General features: G+C 43.0%; 1 protein-coding gene across 1 annotated transcript in view; it reads left to right on the top strand.

Moving 5' to 3' along the window:
- LOC137417822 (uncharacterized) overlaps positions 1-27,092 on the top strand; it is a 109,263-nt gene that overhangs the window by 21,981 nt on the left and 60,190 nt on the right. Inside the window, exons 3-4 of the mRNA XM_068103738.2 lie at positions 9,799-9,865; positions 16,081-16,302. Of these exons, the coding sequence (XP_067959839.1) occupies positions 9,799-9,865; positions 16,081-16,302 (289 nt within the window). The remainder of the gene's footprint in view (positions 1-9,798; positions 9,866-16,080; positions 16,303-27,092) is intronic.

Genomic DNA, 27,092 nt, shown 5'->3' with positions numbered 1-27,092 from the left:
GAGTAACCCAGTTTTAGGACCGGCAGAGAAGATAACTGAGAAGGAAGTTGAGGAAGCGATAAAAGCAATGAAGGGTAGAAAAGCGGGAGGGCCGACGGGAGTTGTGGGAGATATGTTGAAGGCAGCAGGAAGTTGGGGTGTGAAGAGAATGACAGAGATCTGAAATCTGGTGGTGAAAGAAGGCCGCATTCCAGTGGATTGGGAACTGAATACCCTCGTCCCTCTATACAAGGGGAAAGGTGACCCTCTGGAGTGTGGCTCGTACCGAGTGATAAAGTTATTGGAGCATGGAATGAAGGTATTGGAAAGGGTGTTGGAGAGGAGGATAAGGAAGAAAGTGAAGATCGACGAAATGCAGTTTGGATTCATGCCAGGAAGAGGAACGATAGACGCGCTTTTCATTGTGAGGCAGTTGCAGGAGAAGTACATGGAGAAGAGGAAGAAGTTGTTTCTTGGGTTTGTTGATCTGGAGAAAGCATTCGATAGGGTACCACACAAAGTATTGACATGGGCATTGAGGAAGTTAGGAGTGGAGGAATGGTTGATCAGAGTAGTGATGGCAATGTACAAAAGAGCGCGCACAGCTGTAAGGACAAAGGACGGGAACAGTGGTGAGTTTGAGGTGAAGGTGGGAGTGCATCAGGGGTCGGTACTAAGTCCACTACTATTTGTAGCTGTGATGGAGGTGCTGGCTCAGAACGTAAAGGAGGGTTTACCGTGGGAGTTGTTGTATGCAGATGATCTGGTGTTGATTGCGGAAAGTATGGATGGACTGAAGGAAAAGATGAACACGTGGAAGGAATGTATGGAGACAAAAGATCTGAAGGTGAATATCGGAAAGACGAAGGTGATGGCAAGTGGTAAAGCATGTGGTGAGGTGGAAAGAACTGGGAAGTGGCCCTGTGCTGTGTGTCGGAAGGGTGTCGGAGTGAACTCCATTCAATGTACAATGTGCGCTGAGTGGGTTCATCAAAAATGTAGTGGTCTGAGAGGGTCATTAACCAGTGTGGCAGCTTTTCTTTTTTTTCTTTTTTTTCTTTTTTTGTATACAAGATCGAGGCTCGTGAAAGAGCTAACATTAATCACACAAAAAGACAAACCGACACACAAAACACAAAAAACAAGCACATTCAAATGTAAGGTGTGCACAGAGGGAACTGCAGATGGAGGAAATGTTGAGTTGGATCTTGGAGACGGCGTGAAGCTGGAAGGTGTGAAAACATTTTGCTACCTCGGAGACATGCTGAATGGAGAAGGTGGATCAGACTCGGCAACGGTTGCTCGAGTGAGATGTGCATGGAAGAAGTTTCGGGAACTGAGTGGCGTGCTGATGATGAGGGGAGTGTCGTTGAAGCTGAAGGGAAAGGTGTATGCTGCATGTGTGAGAAGTGTTATGATTTATGGGAGCGAGACATGGGTAATGAACGTAGAGCAGCAACGAAGGTTGGAAAGGGTGGAAATGCGAATGGTTCGACGGATGTGCGGAGTATCGTTGAGAGAGAGGAAGACAAATGATGAATTGCGAAAGATGATGGGAATAGAGCCTGTGATTGATGCTTTGTAGAGGAACAGTTTGAGATGGTTTGGTCATGTGTTGAGGAAGGATGAAAGTGACTGGTTGAGGAGAGTGGTGGAAATGAATGTAGAAGGAAGCAGAGGACGGGAAAGACCGAGAAAGACTTGGCTAAAGATGGTGGAAGAAGAAATGCGGGCAAGGGGGTTAACAAGGAGAGATGCAGAAAATAGGGCAAAATGGACAAGATTGTCATGGGGAACGCAAGGCTAACCCCCGCTCTAGCAGGGAAAATGGCCTTTAAAATGCATGTTGTTGTTGTTGTATTGCTTTTATCGCTTCCTCAACTTCCTTCTCAGTTATCTTCTCTGCCGGTCCTAAAACTGGGTTACTCTCTATGTTGCCATCCAATTCATTCTCTGTATTCAACAGCATTTCCATATATCTTTTCCATCTTCCTTTAATTCCATCTGGGTCCACAACGATTTGTCCCACATCATCCTTCAAGCAACTCACCCCCATCACATCACACCTCTCTTTTGCTATCTGCTTTGCAATCCTGAATACTGCTCTCTGACCCTCTTCTGAATCCAAGCGTTCTTCGAACATTTTCCTACATGCCTCCTGCGCCTTTGCTACCTCTTTCTTTGCAGCCTTCTTGGCTGCCTTATAACTTTTATGTTCTGCTGTTTCTGCTCCCGTACCCTTCGCCTTCGGCCACTCCTTGACCTTCTTCCTCTTCTCGTCAATCCTCTTTCCAACTTCATCATCCCACCACCATGTTTCCGAGTGCCTCGGTGGTCCTTTTGTCCATACACATACCTCACCAACGGCTCCCAACACACTAGCTTTCATTGACATCCAACCACTTTCAAGCTCAACCACATCATCCTCTTCCCTACTCAGCCTCTCTTTTAATGCCTCCCTTACTGTCACCTCTTTCAACCTCCACACCTTCATTCTCGGTTGGTACTTCACCCGCCGAGCTCTCCTCGCACCTTTCACCCTTATGTCGCAGACAACCAAGTGGTGCTGTGAAACAGCCTCCTCCCCCAGGATCACCTTTGTGTCCCGGAGATGCCCCTTATCTCGCCTACGCACCATCAGGTAGTCAACGGTTGTCGTCGACCCACCTGACGTGTATGTAACAAGCTTATTATCCTCTTTCTGGAACTGAGTATTACAAATCAACAAATCAGCTCCATCAGCAAACTCCAAAATCATTTCACCTTCTCCATTTCTCACACCATATCCGTAACCCCCATGAACTCCCTCAAAACAATCCATACTCCTTCCCACATGTCCATTTAGGACTCCTCCTACCACAACAACTTCCTCATCTTTCACGTTTTCCATCAGCTTCTCTATCGCACACCAGAACTTGTCCTTCTCTTCATCGCTCCGACCAACCTGCGGATCATATCCCGAGATGACGTTCACCAAGAGCTTTCCAATCATCATTTTGACCATCATCAACCTATCACTCACTGTTGTCACACTCACCACACTGTCTACAAACTCCTCAGAAAACAGGACACCAACGCCATTCACACCTTCCGGGCACCCTTGCCACACAAAGTTGTATTTCTGTCCCTGCCTACCCTTCACCATTCTCACACCACTTCCCTTCCATCTCGTCTCTTGCACACAACATATGTCACTCTTCTTCTGACCAATACTTCCACCACTTCTCCTGATCTCCCTGTCATTGTCCCTACATTCCATGTCCCAAACCTCAGAAACCGATCTCCACTTCGGGCTGTACCCTGCCCATTTGTAGTTGTAATTGTCATGGTTCTCTTTTTGAGGCAATGTTTTTATGGCTGGATGCCCTTCCTGACGCCAACCCTCTTAGTCGTCTCTTACGACACGCAGGGATACGGTGTACCTATTCTAATCCAGGGTACACACTGGGAAACGTTTAAAACATGGAAATTCTGGGGGGGGGGGGAGGCATCACGGCTGCGGGGGCCCCGTCAGCACCACGCCACGGTGGTCAGGTCAGCACCACACCACGTCAGCCTGGTCAGCACCGGTCATGTGTCCCCTGGGTCCATATTTCATGTGTCCCCCAATGTTGATTTGCATTTACAAAGTTTCGTTTAAAATGTGCCCGTTATTGCATTTGTTGGTATTTGACCTTTTGACCCCGACCCAAGGCCCCAGTGGATGGGGTCAAACATGATGGTGCTCTCACGCCTTCTCTCCAGGTGGTGATCATAACGAGCAACTTTGGTGAATTTCTGCCCAAGTGTTTAGGAGACAGCATGATGGACAACGGACGGACAGACGAACAGAGAGACGGACAGATGCACAGACAGACAGATGGACGGGCAGATGGACAGACGGGCAGACGGATGTAAAAATGGACAGACAGACAGATGTAAAAATGGACAGACAGACAGACGGACAGATGGACGGACGGATGGGCAGATGGACGGACGGACAGGCAGATGGACGGACAGACAGACAGACGGACGTAAAATGGACAGACAGACAGATGGAGAAATAGACAGACAGATGGACAGACAGACGGACAGATGGACGGACAGGCAGATGGACAGATGGACAGACAGGCAGATGGACGGACAGGCAGATGGACGGACGGACAGACAGACGTAAAAATGGACAGACAGACAAACGGACGTAAAAATGGACAGACAGACAGACGGAGAAATAGACAGACAGATGGACAGACAGACGGACAGATGGACAGATGGAGAAACAGACGGATGGAGAGACGGACGGACACAAGAATGGGTGGACAAACAGACGGATGGAAAAATTGACAGACAGACAGACGGACAGAAAAATTGACAGACAGACAGAAGGACAAACAGACAGACCAACGGTGCCGATTACAAACCCCCTGCCAGTTATTTTTAAACATGGGGATAAAAAAATTCAACCTGCTTCGTATTTTGTGGCAATTTTTTTCTATTTTGATCTTTTTATTTGTGATGGATGTAAAGAATGCTTTATTTATTTATTTAATTTTTAATTCTTTTTTTTGTGTACAAGATCGAGACTCGTGAAAGAGCTAACATTAATCACACAAAAAGTCAAACCGACACATAAAACACAAAATAAGGGGAGCAGGAGACAAGATGGGGAGAGAGGGGGAAGGACTCAAACGCAACATTTGAGAGCAGCGACATCAAGAAATCTGTGGGAGGGAGAGGGCTTGGGGGGAGATGGGAGAGGTATAAAACATATGTACACCGCAAGGACTTCCAGGAAAGAAGTTGGAATTTCAAAAAAGTGATTTGATTTGATTATTATCATCGACTTGTAGGAGGAAATTCCTTTAGCGGTGTGTAAGAGAGTAACTTTATAAATGTAAAATCGATAACATTTTACAAAACAGCATTTAGTTTGGAATGAGATCGTCCATCTGTCTGGGATGGTCTCACGTCCGAGGACACATCGGTGCTGCCCAAACAGCTCTATTTGAACTCATTACACTGGGTGGGTTGCCATTGCCTTCCCAGCAGTATTCACAGCAGGAAATTAGAATCTGTTCAGGGTGTCCACCTACTCACCTACTCACCTTCTCATCTATTCGCCTACTTACCTACTCACCTACTTGCCTAATCACCTACCTACCTCCTCATCGACTCACCTACTTACCTTCTCATCTACTCACCTACTTACCCTATGATCTACTCACCTACTTTTAGCGAAGAGCATCAAAGCGAGACAAAAAGAAACGAGGCTTTCAAAACTGAGCTGATATTATAGTATAAATTCCAATGGATGTTTGTAAATGGATCCACAGCTTGGTGATCTTCAGGTAAAGAGAAATAATCTTTTAGTTTCTTATCTTCTTCATGTTAAACACAAGTTTACTGTATTTCATACAAGTATACATGTTTACTGTGTTTCATACAACTATAGATGTTTACTGTGTTTCATACAACGAAACATGTTTACTGTGTTTCATACAACTATACATGTTTAATGTGTTTCATACAACTATACATGTTTACTGCGTTTCATACAACTATACATGTTTACTGTGTTTCATACAACTATACATGTTTACTGTGTTTCATACAACTACACATGTTTACTGTGTTTCATACAACTATAAATGTTTACTGTATTTCATACAACTATACATGTTTACTGTGTTTCATACAAGTATACATGTTTACTGTGTTTCATACAAGTATACATGTTTACTGGGTTTCATACAAGTATACATGTTTACTGTGTTTCATACAACTATACATGTTTACTGTGTTTCATACAACTATACATGTTTACTGCGTTTCATACAACTATACATGTTTACTGTGTTTCATACAACTATACATGTTTACTGTGTTTCATACAACTATACATGTTTACTGTGTTTCATACAACTATAAATGTTTACTGTATTTCATACAAGTATACATGTTTACTGTATTTCATACAAGTATACATGTTTACTGTGTTTCATACAAGTATACATGTTTACTGGGTTTCATACAAGTATACATGTTTACTGTGTTTCATACAAGTATACATGTTTACTGTATTTCATATAAGTACACATGTTTACTGTGTTTCATATAAGTATACATGTTTACTGTGTTTCATACAAGTATACATGTTTACTGTATTTCATATAAGTACACATGTTTACTGTGTTTCACATAAGTATACATGTTTACTGTATTTCATACAAGTATACATGTTTACTGTGTTTCATACAACTATACATGTTTACTGTGTTTCATACAACTACACATGTTTACTGTGTTTCATACAACTATAAATGTTTACTGTATTTCATACAACTATACATGTTTACTGTGTTTCATACAAGTATACATGTTTACTGTGTTTCATACAAGTATACATGTTTACTGGGTTTCATACAAGTATACATGTTTACTGTGTTTCATACAACTATACATGTTTACTGTGTTTCATACAACTATACATGTTTACTGCGTTTCATACAACTATACATGTTTACTGTGTTTCATACAACTATACATGTTTACTGTGTTTCATACAACTATACATGTTTACTGTGTTTCATACAACTATAAATGTTTACTGTATTTCATACAAGTATACATGTTTACTGTATTTCATACAAGTATACATGTTTACTGTGTTTCATACAAGTATACATGTTTACTGGGTTTCATACAAGTATACGTGTTTACTGTGTTTCATACAAGTATACATGTTTACTGTATTTCATATAAGTACACATGTTTACTGTGTTTCATATAAGTATACATGTTTACTGTGTTTCATACAAGTATACATGTTTACTGTATTTCATATAAGTACACATGTTTACTGTGTTTCACATAAGTATACATGTTTACTGTATTTCATACAAGTATACATGTTTACTGTGTTTCATACAACTATACATGTTTAATGTATTTCATACAAGTATACATGTTTACTGTGTTTCATACAAGTATACATGTTTACTGTGTTTCATACAAGTATACATGTTTACTGTGTTTCATACAAGTATACATGTTTACTGTGTTTCATACAAGTATACATGTTTACTGTGTTTCATACACGTATACATGTTTACTGTGTTTCATACAAGTATACATGTTTACTGTGTTTCATACAAGTATACATCTTTAGTGTGTTTTATACAAGTATACATGTTTACTGTGTTTCATACAAGTATACATGTTTACTGGGTTTCATACAAGTATACATGTTTACTGTATTTCATATAAGTACACATGTTTACTGTGTTTCATACAAGTATACATGTTTACTGTGTTTCATACAAGTATACATGTTTACTGTGTTTCATACAAGTATACATGTTTACTGTGTTTCATACAAGTATACATGTTTACTGTGTTTCATACAAGTATACATGTTTACTGTGTTTCATACAACTATACATCTTTAGTGTGTTTCATACAAGTATACATGTTTACTGTGTTTCATACAACTATACATCTTTAGTGTGTTTTATACAAGTATACATGTTTACTGGGTTTCATACAAGTATACATGTTTACTGTATTTCATACAAGTATACATGTTTACTGTGTTTCATACAAGTATACATGTTTACTGGGTTTCATACAAGTATACATGTTTGCTGTGTTTCATACAACTATACATGTTTACTGTGTTTCATACAAGTATACATGTTTACTGCGTTTCATACAACTATACATGTTTACTGTTTTCATACAACTATACATGTTTACTGTGTTTCATACAACTATAAATGTTTACTGTATTTCATACAAGTATACATGTTTACTGTATTTCATACAAGTATACATGTTTACTGGGTTTCATACAAGTATACATGTTTACTGTGTTTCATACAAGTATACATGTTTACTGTGTTTCATACAAGTATACATGTTTACTGTATTTCATACAAGTATACATGTTTACTGTGTTTCATATAAGTATACATGTTTACTGTGTTTCATACAAGTATACATGTTTACTGTATTTCATATAAGTACACATGTTTACTGTGTTTCACATAAGTATACATGTTTACTGTATTTCATACAAGTATACATGTTTACTGTGTTTCATACAACTATACATGTTTATTGTATTTCATACAAGTATACATGTTTACTGTGTTTCATACAACTATACATGTTTCCTGTATTTCATACAAGTATACATGTTTACTGTGTTTCATACAAGTATACATGTTTACTGTGTTTCATACAAGTATACATGTTTACTGTGTTTCATACAAGTATACATGTTTACTGTGTTTCATACAAGTATTCATCTTTAGTGTGTTTTATACAAGTATACATGTTTACTGTGTTTCATACAACTATACATGTTTACTGTGTTTCATACAAGTATACATGTTTACTGTGTTTCATACAAGTATACATGTTTACTGTGTTTCATATAAGTATACATGTTTACTGGGTTTCATACAAGTATACATGTTTACTGTATTTCATATAAGTACACATGTTTACTGTGTTTCATATAAGTACACATGTTTACTGTGTTTCATACAAGTATACATGTTTACTGTATTTCATACAAGTGTACATGTTTACTGTGTTTCATACAAGTATACATGTTTACTGTGTTTCATACAAGTATACATGTTTACTGTGTTTCATATAAGTATACATGTTTACTGTGTTTTATACAAGTATACATGTTTACTGTGTTTCATATAAGTATACATGTTTACTGTATTTCATACAAGTATACATGTTTACTGTATTTCATACAAGTATACATGTTTACTCTATTTCATACAAGTATACATGTTTACTCTATTTCATACAAGTATACACGTTTACTGTGTTTCATACAAGTATACATGTTTACTGTATTTCATACAAGTATACATGTTTACTGTATTTCATACAAGTATACATGTTTACTGTATTTCATACAAGTATACATGTTTACTGTATTTCATACAACTATACATGTTTACTGTATTTCATACAAGTATACATCTTTACTGTGTTTCATACAAGTATACATGTTTACTGTGTTTCATACAAGTATACATATTTACTGTGTTTCATACAAGTATACATGTTTATTGTGTTTATTACAAGTATACATGTTTACTGTGTTTCATACAAGTATACATGTTTACTGTGTTTATTACAAGTATACATGTTTACTGTGTTTCATACAAGTATACGTGTTTACTGTGTTTCATACAAGTATACATGTTTACTGTGTTTCATACAAGTATACATGTTGACGGTGTTTCATACAAGTATACATGTTTACGGTGTTTCATACAAGTATACATGTTTACGGTGTTTCATACAAGTATACATGTTTACTGTGTTTCATACAAATATACATGTTTACTGTGTTTCATACAAGTATACATGTTTACTGTGTTTCATACAAGTATACATGTTTACTGTGTTTCATACAAGTATACATGTTTACTGTGTTTCATACAAGTATACATGTTTACTGTGTTTCATACAAGTATACATGTTTACTGTGTTTCATACAAGTATACATGTTTACTGTGTTTCATACAAGTATACATGTTTACTGTGTTTCATACAAGTATACATGTTTACTGTGTTTCATACAAGTATACATGTTTACTGTGTTTCATTCAAGTATACATGTTTACTGTGTTTCATACAAGTATACATGTTTACTGTGTTTCATACAAGTATACATGTTTACTGTGTTTCATTCAAGTATACATGTTTACTGTGTTTCATACAAGTATACATGTTTACTGTGTTTCATACAAGTATACATGTTTACTGTGTTTTGTGTACATGTTTACTGTGTTCCTCGTGTCCCAGGGCACGTTTCCCGCACGAAGACGAAGCATGTCCCACATCGGTGCACTGGCAAGAGGCTCAGTCGTTGGTATTGTTCATTACTCCTCCATCACTACCACTCCACACTTCATTACTCCTCCATCGCTACCACTCTACAATTCATTACTCCTCCATCGCTACCACTCTACACTTCATTACTCCTCCATCGCTACCACTCTACACTTCATTACTCCTCCATCGCTACCACGCTATACTTCATTACTCCTCCATCGCTACCACTCCACACTTCATTACTCCTCCATCACTACCACTCCACACTTCATTACTCCTCCATCGCTACCACTCCACACTTCATTACTCCTCCATCGCTACCACTCTACACTTCATTACTCCTCCATCGCTACCACGCTATACTTCATTACTCCTCCATCGCTACCACTCTACACTTCATTACTCCTCCATCACTACCACTCTACACTTCATTACTCCTCCATCACTACCACTCTACACTTCATTACTCCTCCATCACTACCACTCCACACTTCATTACTCCCCCATCGCAACCACTCTACATTTCATTACTCCTCCATCGCTACCACTCTACACTTCATTACTCCTCCATCGCTACCACTCTACACTTCATTACTCCTCCATCGCTACCACTCTACACTTCATTACTCCTCCATCGCTACCACGCTATACTTCATTACTCCTCCATCGCTACCACTCCACACTTCATTACTCCTCCATCACTACCACTCCACACTTCATTACTCCTCCATCGCTACCACTCCACACTTCATTACTCCTCCATCGCTACCACTCTACACTTCATTACTCCTCCATCGCTACCACGCTATACTTCATTACTCCTCCATCGCTACCACTCTACACTTCATTACTCCTCCATCACTACCACTCTACACTTCATTACTCCTCCATCACTACCACTCTACACTTCATTACTCCTCCATCACTACCACTCCACACTTCATTACTCCCCCATCGCAACCACTCTACATTTCATTACTCCTCCATCGCTACCACTCTACACTTCATTACTCCTCCATCGCTACCACTCTACACTTCATTACTCCTCCATCACTATCACCCTACCCTTCTCTAATGCTCCATCACTCCCACTCCATGTTGATTGTTTAAGTTTCCTTTAGGTATTCCGAATCCCTTTCAGAATTTCCTGTAATCATCCACAACCTTTTGTTAAACAGCACAACGAGTCTCACACAATGATAGATATCAAACTTCCTTCTGTGTAAAATGGAGTTTACTGTGTTTCATCGATGGTACAATCGATGGTACAATCATCCCAGGATCGTACAATCATCCCAGGGTGGTACAATCATCCCAGGATCGTACAATCATCCCAGGATGGTACAATCATCCCAGGATCATACAATCAACCCAGGATGGAACAATCATCCCAGGATGGTATAATCATCCCAGGATCATACTATTGCCCCAGGATGGTACAATCATCCCAGGATCGTACAATCATCCCAGGATGGTACAATCATCCCAGGATCGTACAATCATCCCAGGATCGTACAATCATCCCAGGATGGTACAATCATCCCAGGATCGTACAATCATCCCAGGATGGTACAATCATCCCAGGATCGTACAATCATCCCATAAACAAATATAAATGTTGTTGTGACTTATTTCTGCCACAGCTCAGATACATCATAGTTTGGGCCAAGCCAGGTGATGAGGTCAGCTAGGCCAAGCCAGGTGATGAGGTCAGCCAGGCCAAGCCAGGTGATGAGGTCAGCCAGGCCAAGCCAGGTGATGAGGTCAGCCAGGCCAAGCCAGGTGATGAGGTCAGCCAAGCCAGGTGATGAGGTCAGCCAGGTCAAGCCAGGTGATGAGGTCAGCCAGGTCAAGCCAGGTGATGAGGTCAGCCAGGCCAAGCCAGGGGATTCGGTCGTCCAGGCCAAGCCAGGTGATAAGGTCGGCCAGGCCAAGCCAGGTGATGAGGTCCGCCAGGCCAAGCCAGGTGATGAGGTCGGCCAGGCCAAGCCAGGTGATGAGGTCAGCCAGGCCAAGCCAGGTGATTAGGTCGGCCAGACCAAGCCGAGTGATGAGGTCGGCCAGGCCAAGCCAGGTGATGAGGTCGGCCAGGCCAAGCCAGGTGATGAGGTCGGCCAGGCCAAGCCAAGTGATGAGGTCGGCCAGGCCAAGCCAGGTGATGAGGTCGGCTGGGCCAAGCCAGGTGATGAGGTCGGCCAGGCCAAGCCAGGTGATGAGGTCGGCCATGCCAGATAAACTGGTATTTTGGCTAGATGCTAGCGGTCGCCATCTTGCCTTTCTTGTCCAAAGGTAAATGTGATGACAGGTGTCCGAATGTGATGATGACAATCCATTAAATCTAGCTCGGCCGCCTCTTCACTTCGGCCTTGTGATTGGCAGATGGTTCCTGGTGGAATGTCTATTCCCAAGGATTGGAAGCACAAACAAAGGCCTACTAGCGGCCTACGCAAGAGGAACTATTGGTGACAGGGGCACAATATGGACATGCTTTCGGCTCCTTGTTAACCCTCATGACAGACAAGGACAAGCCATGTGCTGATGACATCATGGATCATCTCCATTCGGACACTGAGAAATGACTAATCCACATAAAGAGAGAAAACACATACTCAGTGACCTTCTAATTATGGAGCATAAATGTTTATATCTGTTGAACATCATGGGGTGAATATTCAGTCTAAAACATCCAATGGTGATCTCGAGCATGTCCTTGGAAGACTCGAGTTTACAAGCAATTCCTCACACTTGCACAAAGGTGTGAAAGTTTCTACAGGAGAACAAACCTTGCAATCACACCACGACAACGAAAAATCGTCCCAGGATGCTACAACCGTCCCAGGATCATAGTGCCGTTCCAGGATGGTACAGTAATCCCAGGATCGTACTGTTGTACCAGGATGGCACAGTCATCCCAGGATGGTACAATCATCCCAGGATGGTACAGTCATCCCAGGATGGTACAATCATACCAGGATGGTACAATAATCCCAGGATGGTACAATAATCCCAGGATGGTACAATCATACCAGGATGGTACAATCATCCCGGGATGGTGCAATCATCCCAGGATCGTACAATCATCCCAGGATGGTGCAATCATCCCAGGATGGTACGATCATCCCAGGATCGTACAATCATCCCAGGATGGTACAATCATCCAAGGATCGTACAATCATCCCAGGATGGTACAATCATCCTAGGATGGTACAATCATCCCAGGATGGTACAATCATACCAGGATAGTACAATCATCCCAGGATGGTACAATCATCCCAGGATCGTACAATCATCCCAGGATGGTACAATCATCCCAGGATGGTACAATCATCCCAGGATGGTACAATCATCCCAGGATCGTACAATCATCCCAGGATCGTACAATCATCCCAGGATAGTACAATCATTCCAGGATCAAACTATTGTACCAGGATCGTACAACCATCCCAGGATGGTACAATCATCCGGATAGTACGATTGTACCAGGATCATACAATCATCCCAGGATGGTACAATCATCCCAGATGGTACAATCATCCCAGGATGGTACAACCATCCCAGGATCGTACTATTGTACCAGGATGGTACAATCATCCCAGGATCGTACAATCATCCCAGGGTGGTACAATCATCCCAGGATCGTACAATCATCCCAGGATGGTACAATCATCCCAGGATCATACTATTGTACCAGGATGGAACAATCATCCCAGGATGGTATAATCATCCCAGGATCATACTATTGCCCCAGGATGGTACAATCATCCCAGGATCGTACAATCATCCCAGGATCATACAATCAACCCAGGATGGAACAATCATCCCAGGATGGTACAATCATCCCAGGATGGTACAATAATCCCAGGATCGTACAATCATCCCAGGATCGTACAATCATCCCAGGATCGTACAATCATCCCAGGATGGAACAATCATCCCAGGATGGTATAATCATCCCAGGATCATACTATTGCCCCAGGATGGTACAATCATCCCAGGATCGTACAATCATCCCAGGATGGTACAATCATCCCAGGATCGTACAATCATCCCAGGATCGTACAATCATCCCAGGATGGTACAATCATCCCAGGATCGTCCAATCATCCCAGGATGGGACAATCATCCCAGGATCGTACAATCATCCCCGGATCGCACAATCATCCCAGGATGGTACAATCATCCCAGGATGGTATAATCATCCCAGGATGGTACAATCATACCAGGATCTTAGTGTCGTTCCTGGATGGTACAATCATCCCCGGATCGCACAATCATCCCAGGATGGTATAATCATCCCAGGATGGTACAATCATCCCAGGATCTTAGTGTCGTTCCTGGATGGTACAATCATCCCCGGATCGCACAATCATCCCAGGATGGCACAATCATCCCAGGATGGTATAATCATCCCAGGATCGTACAATCATCCCAGGATGGTATAATCATCCCAGGATGGTGCAATCATCCCAGGATGGTACAATCATCCCAGGATGGTACAATCATCCCAGGATGGTGCAATCATCCCAGGATCGTACAATCATCCCAGGATTGTGCAATCATCCCAGGATCGTGCAATCATCCCAGGATGGTACAAGCGTCCCAGGATGGTAAAATCATCCCAGGATCGTACAATCATCCCAGGATGGTAAAATCATCCCAGGATGGTAAAATCATCCCAGGATCGTACAATCATCCCAGGATCTTACAATCATCCCAGGATGGTACAATCATCCCAGGATGGTAAAATCATCCCAGGATGGTATAATCATCCCAGGATCATACAATCATCCCAGGATCTTACAATCATCCCAGGATGGTACAATCATCCCAGGATCGTACAATCATCCCAGGATATTACAATCATCCCAGGACATCCCAGGATGGTACAATCATCTGAGGATGGTAAAATCATCCCAGGATCGTACAATCATCCCAGGATGGTACAACTGTCCCAGGATGGTAAAATCATCCCAGGATGGTACAATCATCCCAGGATCGTACAATCATGCCAGGATCGTACAGTCATCCCAGGATGGTACAATCATCCCAGGATGGTAAAATCATCCCAGGATGGTACAATCATCCCAGGATCGTACAATCATGCCAGGATCGTACAATCATCCCAGGATGGTACAACCGTCCCAGGATCGTACAATCATGCCAGGATCGTACAATCATCCCAGGATGGTACAACCGTCCCAGGATGGTACAATCATCCCAGGATGGTACAATCATCCCAGGATGGTAAAATCATCCCAGGATCGTACAATCATCCCAGGATGGTAAAATCATCCCAGGATGGTACAATCGTCCCAGGATGGTACAACCATCCCAGGATGGTACAATCGTCCCAGGATGGCACAATCGTCCCAGGATGGTACAATCGTCCCAGGATGGTACAATCGTCCCAGGATGGTACAATCGTCCCAGGATGGTACAAGCGTCCCAGGATGGTACAATCATCCCAGGATGGTAAAATCATCCCAGGATGGTAAAACCATCCGAGGATGGTACAATCATCCCAGGATGGTACAATCATCCCAAGATGGTAAAATCATCCCAGGATCGTACAATCATCCCAGGATGGTAAAATCATCCCAGGATCGTACAATCATCCCAGGATCGTACAATCATCCCAGGATGGTACAATCATCCCAGGATCGTACAATCATCCCAGGATCGTACAATCATCCCAGGATCGTACAATCATCCCAGGATCGTACAATCATCCCAGGATCATACAATCATCCCAGGATCGTACAATCATCCCAGGATCGTACAATCATCCCAGGATCCCTCTCTCTCATTCCTCCAAACCCCCCTGTCTACTCCAAGGTGCACGCGTTCTGCCAATCACCTCCACCTGGTTAAACTTCCAAAATACAGGGTGACTGCACGCCTCACCCTCTTTATTCCTTGCTTTTCCCATCTATGGATCCGCTTCCAGAGACTGTTCCGTTTCACTCTGCCCTCCTGGACTTCAAGCAAGCAGTGCACCTTACTCTTCACACTTGCCAAGCGTGTTGGTGAGAGTCGGGGCAGGTATTTTTTAATTTGATCAGGGTGCCCTCGATACCTCACCGACTCTTCAATGGCAGACATTGTGGGATCTATAAGGTCCACCAGTTACTTTAGCTGACATGACACCCGGTTTCACGTCTGTCCAAAGGCCAGCGCAATTTGCACACCAAGTTGATAGACTGATCAGGAATCCATTATGCTTTTTTTTTGTTTGTTTCTTCTCGTGCGCAGGTATATCCGGTTCATTCTCCGCAGCGGTTGCCGCTCACGTGACGAGGCCGACAGGACTCGGACATGGCCGATTAGCTCACGCGCTGGCATGGCGTGGCGTGGCCCCGGCCCCCATCGAGGTAGCTCGGCCACGCTGGGCTCCGCCCATAGATGCACCGCCACCTGCGAGCCCATCCCCTGATTGGATGGATGATGTGAGCGCTGAAGCACGATTTGCTGAAGGTTTGTGTGAAACCTGTTTTTGATTATTTTGACTTCTATTGGTTCGTCTATTGATCTATTGGTTCGGCTTGTGCGTTATTCTGTCTGTCTGTTATTTGGCAAAAACAAACAAACAATTCTTGCAAATATGTTTATCACTCCGGTTTGTGTGTTTGTTTGTGTGTTTGTGTGTTTGTTTGTGTGTTTGTTTGTGTGTCTGTCCGCACACTTATACTTGCCTACAGGTCACAATTTTAAACCAATCTTCACAAAACCACCAAATGGTAGTTTGTGGTCCGACAAAACCCTATATATTTTGAGGTCAAAAGGTCAACATAGCCCAAAGGTCAACCTTTTTTTTCAATTTCTAAAATCCTCAATTTTCATCCGATTGACTTGAAATTTGAATGGGATTTTCATATCGGCGAACTGAATTCAACCACCAGCTATTTTTGAGACCATTGTAGGCCAAAAGGTCAACATAGGCCAAAGGTCAACCATTTTTTCACATTTCTAAAATCCTCAATTTTCATCCGATTGACTTGAAATTTGAATAGGATTTACATGTCGGCTAACTGAATTCAACCACCAACTATTTTTGACCAGCTTAGGCCAAAAGGTCAACATAGGCCAAAGGTCAACCACTCTTTTTGAATATCTTAAATCCTCAATTTTCATCTGATTGACTTGAAATTTGATAGGATTTTCATTTCAGCTAACTGAATTCAACCACCAACTATTTTTGAGATCAGCATAGGCCAAACGAGCAACATAGGCCAAAGGTCAACAACAATTTCGAAATTTCTAAAATCCTCAATTTTCATCCAATTCACTTGAAATTTGAATGGGATTTACATATCAGTTAACTGAATTCAACCAACAACTATTTTTGAGATCAGCATAGGCCAAAAGGTCAAAACAGTACGAAGGTCAACCACTTTTTTCAAATTTCTAAAAGCCTCAGTTTTCATCTGATTGACTGGAAATTTGAATTGGATTTTCATGCCAGCTAACTGAATTCAACCACCAATTATTTTTGAGGTCAAAAGGATGCTCTTCTGAGTGCCATTCTGCTTTGATCTCTTTTGCCAAGTGTCGCTCTATGAGTGATTTTTCATTCTGTCTGTTTGTTTGTTACTTGGCAAAAAGAAAGAAAATTGACAAGTATATTGATCACCGGTTTGTGTGTGTGTTTGTTTGTTTGTCTGTCCGCTCGCTTATACTTGCGTACAGGTCACAATTTTAAACCGATCTTCACGAAACTTCACCAAATGGTGGAGTTCGTGGTCCGACAAAATCCTATATATTTTTGAGGTCAAAAGCTCAACATAGGCCAAAGGTCAACCACTTTTTTCAAATTTCTAAAATCCTCAATTTTCATACGATTGACTTGAAATTTGAATAGGATTTTCATATCTGCGAATTTAATTCAACCATCAACTATTTTTGAGATCAACATAGGCCAAAAGGTCAACATAATCCTATGGTCAACCACTTTTCTTGAATTTCTAAAATCCTCAATTTTCATACGATTGACTTGAAATTTGAATGGGATTTTCATATCAGCGAATTGAATTCAACCATCAACTATTTTTGAGATCAACATAGGCCAAAAGATCAACATAGGCCTATGGTGAACCACTTTTCTCGAATTTCTAAAATCCTCAATTTTTATCCGATTGACTTGAAATTTGAATATGATTTGCATATCAGCTTACTGAAACCAACCACCAACTATTTTTGAGGTCAACATAGGCCAAAAGGTCAACATAGGCCAAATTTCTAAAATTGTCAATTTTCATCTGATTAACTTAAAATTTGAAGATGATTTGCATATCAGCTAACTGAATTCTACCACGAATTATTTGTGAGGTCAAAAGGATACTTACTTAACTGAGTGTCATTCTACTTTGTACCCTTTTGCCAAGTGTCGCTCTATGATTGATTTTTTATTTGTTTGTCAGTCGCCTGCAGGTCACAATTCTAAACTGATCATCATGAAAGGTAGCCACAACTGAGAAGTCTATCGATTTTTAGGTTAAAGGTCAAAGGTCATCTTCAGGTCAAATTTCTAAAATCGTCATTTTTCATTCGATTGACTTTAAAATTAATTAAACAGCAATCGCATAGTGCCCCCGTGAATTGGGAAACAAACTATTTCTGAGGTCAAAGGGCCAAAGGTCAACTCAAGGTCAAACTTCTAAAATCATCAATTTTCATCCAATTAACCGTATTGTGCTCTGCATTACGTCTTTCTTGTTGATTCCTTTTTTATTTTCTCCTTGACTTTGTTGCTGCTGCATTACCAGTCTAAAAGTCATATTAGGGATTCACATGTACCCACACACTATCGGTGCCCAATCAAGCATTTCATCTTCTCAGGTCACGCAGTCTCGGCCTGTTCATAATTTCCAGTCTGTTCCGCAGAAGTTCATGACCCATGTGGTGGTAAACCCAAATCTGGCATTGTACCACCACAATATAAAAGATGGTCACAAACCAGCCAAACACCACCGTGCTTGTATTCACCACTACCATTTATAAAAACGTTTGTGAAGGCCAAATAACTATCCCACAAATGGCTGTCATTGGTACGCATGGAGAATGCTGATTTACATTTACGAGCGAAGACAGGTTAACACTCCCAGAATTACAGATGCGTCGATTTCCCCCAAAATTACAGATGAGTCGATTTCCCCCAGAATTACAGATGCGTCGATTTCCCCCAGAATTACAGATGCGTCGATTTCCCCCAGAATTACAGATGGGTCGATTTCCCCCAGAATTACAGATGAGTCGATTTCCCCCAGATTACAGTTTGGTCGATTTCCCCCAGAATTACAGATGAGTCGATTTCCCCCAGAATTACAGATGAGTCGATTTCCCCCAGAATTACAGATGGGTCGATTTCCCCCAGAATTACAGATGGGTCGATTTCCCCCAGAATTACAGATTGGTCGATTTCTCCCAGAATTACAGATGAGTCGATTTCCCCCAGAATTACAGATGGGTCGATTTCCCCCAGAATTACAGATGGGTTGATTTCCCCCAGAATTACAGATGGGTCGATTTCCCCCAGAATTACAGATGGGTCGATTTCTACCAGAATTACAGATGAGTCGATTTCCCCCAGAATTACAGATGGGTCGATTTCCCCCAGAATTACAGATGGGTCGATTTCCCCCAGAATTACAGATGGGTCGATTTCCCCCAGAATTACAGATGAGTCGATTTCCCCCAGAATTACAGATGGGTCGATTTCCCCCAGAATTACAGATGGGTCGATTTCCCCCAGAATTACAGATGGGTCGATTTCCCCCAGAATTACAGATGGGTCGATTTCACCCAGAATTACAGATGGGTCGATTTCTCCCAGAATTACAGATGAGTCGATTTCCCCCAGAATTACAGATGAGTCGATTTCCCCCAGAATTACAGATGAGTCGATTTCCCCCAGAATTACAGATGGGTCGATTTCTCCCAGAATTACAGATGAGTCGATTTCCCCCAGAATTACAGATGAGTCGATTTCCCCCAAAATTACAGATGTCGATTTCCCCCAGAATTACAGATGGGTCGATTTCCCCCAGAATTACAGATGGGTCGATTTCCCCCAGAATTACAGATGGGTCGATTTCCCCCAGAATTACAGATGGGTCGATTTCCCCCAGAATTACAGATGGGTCGATTTCCCCCAGAATTACAGATGGGTCGATTTCTCCCAGAATTACAGATGAGTCGATTTCCCCCAGAATTACAGATGGGTCGATTTCCCCAAGAATTGTAGATGAGTCAATTTCCCCCAGAATTACAGGTGGGTCGATTTCCCCAAGAATTGTAGATGGGTCGATTTCCCCCAGAATTACAGATGGGTCGATTTCCCCCAGAATTAAAGATGGGTCGATTTCCCCCACAATTACAGATGGGTCGATTTCCCCCAGAATTACAGATGGGTCGATTTCCCCCAGAATTACAGATGGGTCGATTTCCCCCAGAATTACAGATGGGTCAATTTCCCCAAGAATTACAGATGGGTCGATTTCCCCAAGAATTGTAGATGGGTCGATTTCCCCCAGAATTACAGATGGGTCGATTTCCCCCAGAATTACAGATGCGTCGATTTCCCCCAGAATTACAGATGGGTCGATTTCCCCCAGAATTACAGATGGGTCGATATCCCCCAGAATTACAGATGGGTCGATTTCTCCCAGAATTACAGATGAGTCGATTTCCCCCAGAATTACAGATGGGTCGATTTCCCCAAGAATTACCGATGAGTCGATTTCTCCCAGAATTACAGATGGGTCGATTTCCCACAGAATTACAGATGGGTTGATTTCCCCCAGAATTACAGATGGGTCGATTTCCCCCAGAATTACAGATGAATCGATTTCCCCCAGAATTACAGATGGGTCGATTTCCCCCAGAATTACAGATGAGTCGATTTCCCCCAGAATTACAGATGGGTCGATTTCCCCCAGAATTACAGATGGGTCGATTTCCCACAGAATTACAGATGAATCGATTTCCCCGAGAATTACAGATGAATCGATTTCCCCCAGAATTACAGATGGGTCGATTTCCCCCAGAATTACAGATGGGTCGATTTCCCCCAGAATTACAAATGAGTCGATTTCCCCCAGAATTACAGATGGTTCGATTTCCCCCAGAATTACAGATGAATCGATTTCCCCCAGAATTACAGATGAATCGATTTCCCCCAGAATTACAGATGGGTCGATTTCCCCCAGAATTACAGATGAGTCGATTTCCCCCAGAATTACAGATGAGTCGATTTCCCCCAGAATTACAGATGGGTCGATTTCCCCCAGAATTACAGATGGGTCGATTTTCCCCAGAATTACAGATGGGTCGATTTACCCCAGAATTACAGATGGGTCGATTTCCCCCAGAATTACAGATGGGTCGATTTCCCACAGAATTACAGATGGGTCGATTTCCCCCCGAATTACAGATGGGTCGATTTCCCCCAGAATTACAGATGGGTCGATTTCCCCCAGAATTACAGATGAATCGATTTCCCCCAGAATTACAGATGGGTCGATTTCCCCCAGAATTACAGATGAATCGATTTCCCCCAGAATTACAGATGGGTCGATTTCCCCCAGAATTACAGATGAGTCGATTTCCTCCAGAATTACAGATGGGTCGATTTCCCCCAGAATTACAGATGAATCGATTTCCCCCAGAATTACAGATGGGTCGATTTCCCCCAGAATTACAGATGAGTCGATTTCCCCCAGAATTACAGATGGGTCGATTTCCCCCAGAATTACAGATGGGTTGATTTCCCCCAGAATTACAGATGGGTCGATTTCCCCCAGAATTACAGATGGGTCGATTTCCCACAGAATTACAGATGGGTCGATTTCCCCCAGAATTACAGATGGGTCGATTTCCCCCCGAATTACAGATGGGTCGATTTCCCCCAGAATTACAGATGGGTCGATTTCCCCCAGAATTACAGATGGGTCGATTTCCCCCAGAATTACAGATGGGTCGATTTCCCCCAGAATTACAGATGGGTCGATTTCCCACAGAATTACAGATGGGTCGATTTCCCCCAGAATTACAGATGGGTCGATTTCCCACAGAATTACAGATGGGTCGATTTCTCCCAGAATTACAGATGTCGATTTCCCCCAGAATTACAGATGGGTCGATTTCCCCCCGAATTACAGATGGGTCGATTTCCCCCCGAATTACAGATGGGTCGATTTCCCCCAGAATTACAGATGGGTCGATTTCCCCCAGAATTACAGATGGGTCGATTTCCCCCAGAATTACAGATGGGTCGATTTCCCCCCGAATTACAGATGGGTCGATTTCCCCCAGAATTACAGATGGGTCGATTTCCCCCAGAATTACAGATGGGTCGATTTCCCCCAGAATTACAGATGGGTCGATTTCCCCCAGAATTACAGATGGGTCGATTTCCCACAGAATTACAGATGGGTCGATTTCCCCCAGAATTACAGATGGGTCGATTTCCCCCAGAATTACAGATGGGTCGATTTCCCCCAGAATTACAGATGGGTCGGTTTCCCCCAGAATTACAGATGGGTCGGTTTCCCCCAGAATTACAGATGGGTCGATTTCTCCCAGAATTACAGATGCGTCGATTTCCCCCAGAATTAGATGGGTCGATTTCTCCCAGAATTACAGATGGGTCGATTGGCCCCAGAATTACAGATGGGTCGATTTCCCACAGAATTACAGATGGGTCGATTTCGCCCAGAATTACAGATGGGTCGATTTCCCCCAAAATTACAGATGGGTCGATTTCCCCCAGAATTGCAGATGGGTCGATTGCCCCCAGAAATACAGATGGGTCGATTTCCCACAGAATTACAGATGGGTCGATTTCGCCCAGAATTACAGATGGGTCGATTTCCCCCAGAATTACAGATGGGTCGATTGCCCCCAGAAATACAGATGGGTCGATTTCCCACAGAATTACAGATGGGTCGATTTCGCCCAGAATTACAGATGGGTCGATTTCCCCCAGAATTACAGATGGGTCGATTTCTCCCAGAATTACAGATGGGTCGATTTCCCCCAGAATTACAGATGGGTCGATTTCCCCCAGAATTACAGATGGGTCGATTTCCCACAGAATTACAGATGGGTCGATTTCTCCCAGAATTACAGATGAGTCGATTTCCCCAAGAATTACAGATGGGTCGATTTCCCCCAGAATTACAGATGAGTCGATTTCCCCCAGAATTACAGATGGGTCGATTTTCCCCAGAATTACAGATGGGTCGATTTCCCCCAGAATTACAGATGGGTCGATTTCCCCAAGAATTACAGATGGGTCGATTTCCCCCAGAATTACAGATGAGTCGATTTCCCCCAGAATTACAGATGAGTCAATTTCCCCCAGAATTACAGATGGGTCAATTTCCCCCAGAATTACAGATGGGTCGATTTCCCCCAGAATTACAGATGGGTCGATTTCCCCCAGAATTACAGATGCATCGATTTCACCAAGAATTGTAGATGGGTCGATTTCCCCCAGAATTACAGATGGGTCGATTTCCCTCAGAATTACAGATGGGTCTATTTCTCCCAGAATTACAGATGTCGATTTCCCGCAGAATTACAGATGGGTCGATTTCCCCCAGAATTACAGATGGGTCGATTTCCCCCAGAATTACAGATGGGTCGATTGCCCCCAGAATTACAGATGGGTCGATTTCCCCCAGAATTACAGATGGGTCGATTTCCCCCAGAATTACAGATGGGTCGATTTCTCCCAGAATTACAGATGTCTATTTCCCCCAGAATTACAGATGGGTCGATTTCCCCCAGAATTACAGATGGGTCGATTTCCCCCAGAATTACAGATGAGTCGATTTCCCCCAGAATTACAGATGGGTCGATTTCCCCCAGAATTACAGATGGGTCGATTTCCCCCAGAATTACAGATGGGTCGATTTCCCACAGAATTACAGATGGGTCGATTTCCCCCAGAATTACAGATGGGTCGATTTCCCCCAGAATTACAGATGAATCGATTTCCCCCAGAATTACAGATGGGTCGATTTCCCCCAGAATTGCAGATGAGTCGATTTCCCCCAGAATTACAGATGGGTCGATTTCCCCCAGAATTACAGATGGGTCGATTTCCCACAGAATTACAGATGGGTCGATTTCCCCCAGAATTACAGATGGGTCGATTTCCCCCAGAATTACAGATGAATCGATTTCCCCCAGAATTACAGATGAATCGATTTCCCCCAGAATTACAGATGGGTCGATTTCCCCCAGAATTACAGATGAGTCGATTTCCCCCAGAATTACAGATGGGTCGATTTCCCCCAGAATTACAGATGGGTCGATTTCCCCCAGAATTACAGATGGGTCGATTTCCCCCAGAATTACAGAGATGGGTCGATTTCCCCCAGAATTACAGATGGGTCGATTTCCCCCAGAATTACAGATGGGTCGATTTCCCCCCGAATTACAGATGGGTCGATTTCCCCCAGAATTACAGATGGGTCGATTTCCCCCCGAATTACAGATGGGTCGATTTCCCCCCAGAATTACAGATGGGTCGATTTCCCCCAGAATTACAGATGGGTCGATTTCCCCCCGAATTACAGATGGGTCGATTTCCCCCCGAATTACAGATGAGTCGATTTCCCCCAGAATTACAGATGGGTCGATTTCCCCCAGAATTACAGATGGGTCGATTTCCCCCAGAATTACAGAGATGGGTCGATTTCCCCCAGAATTACAGATGGGTCGATTTCCCCCAGAATTACAGATGGGTCGATTTCCCCCCGAATTACAGATGGGTCGATTTCCCCCAGAATTACAGATGGGTCGATTTCCCCCCGAATTACAGATGGGTCGATTTCCCCCCAGAATTACAGATGGGTCGATTTCCCCCAGAATTACAGATGGGTCGATTTCCCCCCGAATTACAGATGGGTCGATTTCCCCCCGAATTACAGATGAGTCGATTTCCCCCAGAATTACAGATGGGTCGATTTCCCCCAGAATTACAGATGGGTCGATTTCCCCCCGAATTACAGATGGGTCGATTTCCCCCAGAATTACAGATGAATCGATTTCCCCCAGAATTACAGATGAATCGATTTCCCCCAGAATTACAGATGAATCGATTTCCCCCAGAATTACAGATGGGTCGATTTCCCCCAGAATTACAGATGGGTCGATTTCCCCCCGAATTACAGATGGGTCGATTTCCCCCCGAATTACAGATGGGTCGATTTCCCCCAGAATTACAGATGGGTCGATTTCCCCCAGAATTACAGATGGGTCGATTTCCCCCAGAATTACAGATGGGTCGATTTCCCCCAGAATTAGATGGGTCGATTTCCCCCAGAATTACAGATGGGTCGATTTCCCCCAGAATTACAGATGGGTCGATTTCCCCCAGAATTACAAATGGGTCGATTTCCCCCAGAATTACAGATGGGTTAGTTTCCCCCAGAATTACAGATGGGTCGATTTCTTCCAGAATTACAGATGTCGATTTCCCCCAGAATTACAGATGGGTCGATTTCTCCCAGAATTACAGATGGGTCAATTTCCCCCAGAATTACACATGGGTCGATTTCCCCCAGAATTACACATGGGTCGATTTCCCCCAGAATTACAGATGGGTCGATTTCCCCCAGAATTACAGATGGGTCGATTTCCCCCAGAATTACAAATGAGTCGATTTCCCCCAGAATTACAGATGGTTCGATTTCCCCCAGAATTACAGATGAATCAATTTCCCCCAGAATTACAGATGAATCGATTTCCCCCAGAATTACAGATGGGTCGATTTCCCCCAGAATTACAGATGAGTCGATTTCCCCCAGAATTACAGATGAGTCGATTTCCCCCAGAATTACAGATGGGTCGATTTCCCCCAGAATTACAGATGGGTCGATTTTCCCCAGAATTACAGATGGGTCGATTTACCCCAGAATTACAGATGGGTCGATTTCCCCCAGAATTACAGATGGGTCGATTTCCCACAGAATTACAGATGGGTCGATTTCCCCCCGAATTACAGATGGGTCGATTTCCCCCAGAATTACAGATGGGTCGATTTCCCCCAGAATTACAGATGAATCGATTTCCCCCAGAATTACAGATGGGTCGATTTCCCCCAGAATTACAGATGAATCGATTTCCCCCAGAATTACAGATGGGTCGATTTCCCCCAGAATTACAGATGAGTCGATTTCCTCCAGAATTACAGATGGGTCGATTTCCCCCAGAATTACAGATGAATCGATTTCCCCCAGAATTACAGATGGGTCGATTTCCCCCAGAATTACAGATGAGTCGATTTCCCCCAGAATTACAGATGGGTCGATTTCCCCCAGAATTACAGATGGGTTGATTTCCCCCAGAATTACAGATGGGTCGATTTCCCCCAGAATTACAGATGGGTCGATTTCCCACAGAATTACAGATGGGTCGATTTCCCCCAGAATTACAGATGGGTCGATTTCCCCCCGAATTACAGATGGGTCGATTTCCCCCAGAATTACAGATGGGTCGATTTCCCCCAGAATTACAGATGGGTCGATTTCCCCCAGAATTACAGATGGGTCGATTTCCCCCAGAATTACAGATGGGTCGATTTCCCACAGAATTACAGATGGGTCGATTTCCCCCAGAATTACAGATGGGTCGATTTCCCACAGAATTACAGATGGGTCGATTTCTCCCAGAATTACAGATGTCGATTTCCCCCAGAATTACAGATGGGTCGATTTCCCCCCGAATTACAGATGGGTCGATTTCCCCCCGAATTACAGATGGGTCGATTTCCCCCAGAATTACAGATGGGTCGATTTCCCCCAGAATTACAGATGGGTCGATTTCCCCCAGAATTACAGATGGGTCGATTTCCCCCCGAATTACAGATGGGTCGATTTCCCCCAGAATTACAGATGGGTCGATTTCCCCCAGAATTACAGATGGGTCGATTTCCCCCAGAATTACAGATGGGTCGATTTCCCCCAGAATTACAGATGGGTCGATTTCCCACAGAATTACAGATGGGTCGATTTCCCCCAGAATTACAGATGGGTCGATTTCCCCCAGAATTACAGATGGGTCGATTTCCCCCAGAATTACAGATGGGTCGGTTTCCCCCAGAATTACAGATGGGTCGGTTTCCCCCAGAATTACAGATGGGTCGATTTCTCCCAGAATTACAGATGCGTCGATTTCCCCCAGAATTAGATGGGTCGATTTCTCCCAGAATTACAGATGGGTCGATTGGCCCCAGAATTACAGATGGGTCGATTTCC

This window comes from Myxine glutinosa, chromosome 2 (assembly GCF_964187855.1).
Source record: "Myxine glutinosa chromosome 2, kmMyxGlut1.1, whole genome shotgun sequence".
In the NCBI taxonomy this organism is placed as follows: Eukaryota; Metazoa; Chordata; class Myxini; order Myxiniformes; family Myxinidae; genus Myxine; species Myxine glutinosa.
The sequence above is the reverse complement of the archived record's forward strand: the minus strand, read 5'-3'. Positions and strand labels throughout refer to the sequence as shown.